Source organism: Cariama cristata, unplaced genomic scaffold (assembly GCF_000690535.1).
Source record: "Cariama cristata isolate BGI_N322 unplaced genomic scaffold, ASM69053v1 scaffold5717, whole genome shotgun sequence".
In the NCBI taxonomy this organism is placed as follows: Eukaryota; Metazoa; Chordata; class Aves; order Cariamiformes; family Cariamidae; genus Cariama; species Cariama cristata.
The window spans coordinates 51,247-54,119 of NW_009624810.1; the positions used below are offsets into that span (position 1 = coordinate 51,247).

General features: G+C 46.2%; 1 protein-coding gene across 1 annotated transcript; it reads left to right on the forward strand.

Annotated features, from left to right (window-relative positions):
• Positions 1-385: 385 nt before the first annotated feature.
• ZNF536 (zinc finger protein 536) lies at positions 386-2,600 on the forward strand. The gene has a single exon (XM_009703310.1). The coding sequence runs from the start codon at positions 387-389 to the stop codon at positions 2,598-2,600; it is 2,214 nt and encodes a 737-aa protein (XP_009701612.1). The 5' UTR covers position 386.
• The last annotated feature ends 273 nt before the right edge of the window (positions 2,601-2,873 follow it).

Genomic DNA, 2,873 nt, shown 5'->3' on the forward strand with positions numbered 1-2,873 from the left:
CCTGGCTTTTCTAATGGAAATGGGAGGGATGCATAACATTTCTTTTTCTATAGATTTAGAAATGTAAACAGGTGCAATTTCACAAGAAGAAAGACAAGAGAGGTGGTAAAAGCCTTTGGCCTTTCTGTAATAATTAGATTTTGAAATTGTAGCAAATTTTAAAATAGTAATTAATGGTTATTGGTAAATGTGCAGAATGATGAAAGCACGTGTATGATCAAAATTGTGTAGCATAGTTGACATTTAATACACTTTTTATTGTTTTTACAGTAATTCCTTTGCATTATTATGAGTAGGTAAAACATAAAATGCAAATTGTACGTCAGAGATCCAATGTTTGTATCTCTTTCACAGTCTGAATCTAAAATATCTTCTGATTTTCAGAGATGGAGGAAGCTAGTTTGTGCCTTGGTGTTTCTTCAGCTGTGCCAGAAGCTGACGCCCATCTCAACAGCACCATACTCAATGGGCAGTATTCAATGAGCCAGAAGCTGCATCAGATCACTTCCCAGCTCAGCCATGCCTTCCCGGAGCTCCAGAACAGGCAGAATCCGGAGGAGAAGGCATCAGCGCCGCTAGAAGACAAAAGCCACATGTCCATAGCAAACCAGCCCATCAGCAGTCAGATGGCACTGTTGGCAAACCAGCTCAATAGAGAGGTTGATACCAGTTTGAATGGGCGCGTGGATCTGCAGCAGTTCTTAAATGGACAAAACCTAGGGATTATGTCTCAGATGAGCGACATAGAGGATGATGCCAGGAAAAACAGGAAGTACCCATGTCCCCTCTGTGGGAAACGCTTTCGATTTAACAGCATCCTGTCGCTACACATGCGAACTCATACTGGAGAGAAACCATTTAAGTGTCCATACTGTGACCACAGAGCAGCTCAAAAAGGCAACTTGAAGATACACCTGCGTACTCATAAGCTTGGAAACCTTGGCAAAGGTCGTGGAAGAGTCCGAGAAGAAAACAGACTTTTACATGAGCTGGAGGAGAGAGCAATTCTTCGGGACAAACAGATGAAGAGCAGCCTTTTGCAGCCACGACCTGATGTGAAAGCACAGCAGCACACCCAGCCAATGCCTCTCGCAAACTGTAACTTGTCTGTGCCAGCTAATCACAGCACACCTGATATTTCAAACCCCGTTCCCTCTCCAAAGCCGGTCAGCGTCCAGGAAGAAGTTGTCGCTCAGACAGCTGGGTTCAGATGCACGTTTTGCAAAGGCAAGTTTAAGAAGCGAGAAGAGCTGGACAGGCACATAAGGATCCTGCACAAGCCTTACAAGTGCACCCTGTGTGACTTTGCCGCCTCGCAGGAGGAAGAGCTGATTAGCCATGTGGAGAAGGCTCACATAACTGCAGAGTCAGCACAGGGCCAGGGGTCCAATGGGAACGGGGAGCAATCCACCAATGAGTTTCGTTGCGAGGTGTGTGGCCAAGTGTTTAGCCAAGCCTGGTTCCTAAAAGGCCACATGAGAAAGCACAAGGATTCCTTTGAACACTGCTGTCAGATCTGCGGGAGGCGATTCAAAGAGCCTTGGTTTCTTAAAAATCACATGAAAGTTCACCTGAATAAGTTATCTGTAAAGAACAAATCTCCCAATGATCCCGAAGTACCTGTCTCCATCAGCAGCATGTCCCAGGAAGCTCATGCAAACTTATATTCAAGGTATCTGTCATGTTTGCAGAGTGGGTTTCTTCCTCCCGACAAAGCGAGTTTAAGTGAACAAAATCAAATCTATAACAAAGGAGACATGCCCATGAAAGAGAAAGAAGTCTTGGGGAAGCTCCTTTCACCAATTTCTGGCATTGGCCACAGTATTGCTGAAGGGGATAAACATTCTTTATTGGGCTGTCTCAATCTGGTGCCTCCTCTGAAATCCAGCTGTATAGAAAGGTTGCAAGCTGCCGCCAAAGCAGCAGAGATGGATCCAGTAAACAGCTATCAGGCCTGGCAGCTTATGGCAAGGGGAATGGCCATGGAACATGGCTTTTTGTCTAAAGAGCAGCAGATACAGCGCAGCCATGAAGACACTTTGGCAAATGCTGGAGTTATGTTTGATAAGGAGAAGCGGGAGTATGTGTTAGTAGGAGCAGATGGCTCTAAGCAGAAAATGCCTGCTGATTTGGTTCACAGCACTAAAATGGGCAATCAGAGAGACTTGCCAAACAAACTAGACCCTTTAGAAGGCAGTAGAGATTTTTTGTCACATGGTATGAACCAGGGACTCGATTACAACTTACAAAGTCATGGAAACGTAAAAGAAAAGCCAACTGAATGCCCAGACTGTGGAAGGGTTTTTAGAACATACCACCAAGTGGTCGTTCACTCCAGGGTCCACAAAAGAGACAGGAAGGGAGAAGATGAAATAATTCAAGGTAGTCTTGATGAGCGACGTGGGTCTGGAAGCGATCAAGAGTCTCAGTCTGTCAGCAGGTCAACAACACCAGGGTCCTCTAACATTACTGAAGAAAGTGGAGTAGGTGGGGGTCTCTCGCAGACGGGAAGTGCCCAGGAGGACAGCCCACATCCTTCCTCACCCTCCTCTTCAGGTATGACAACTTCTCCTTCCCTTTCTGCACCGAAACCTTTGTAGCTATAGCTATGTTTGAAATCACAGCAGCAAAGTAGTTTATGCATTCTCTTGCTAGGTTGTTTCCTAGCAGTCCACAGGGACGTGGCATTATATGCCAGAACATCTGTGTTTGGGTTCCTGCAATGCCTTGGAGGTTAATTCTCGGATCACCCTTTCTCCCCTCCAAGGGCAGGTTTCCGAGCCTTTCAGCTGTCGCCTCCGCCACCCCACCCGCTGCAGCGTTCAGGGTCTGTACAGTCACCAATGGCAATATTGCTTCCAGGGCCTCTCCCT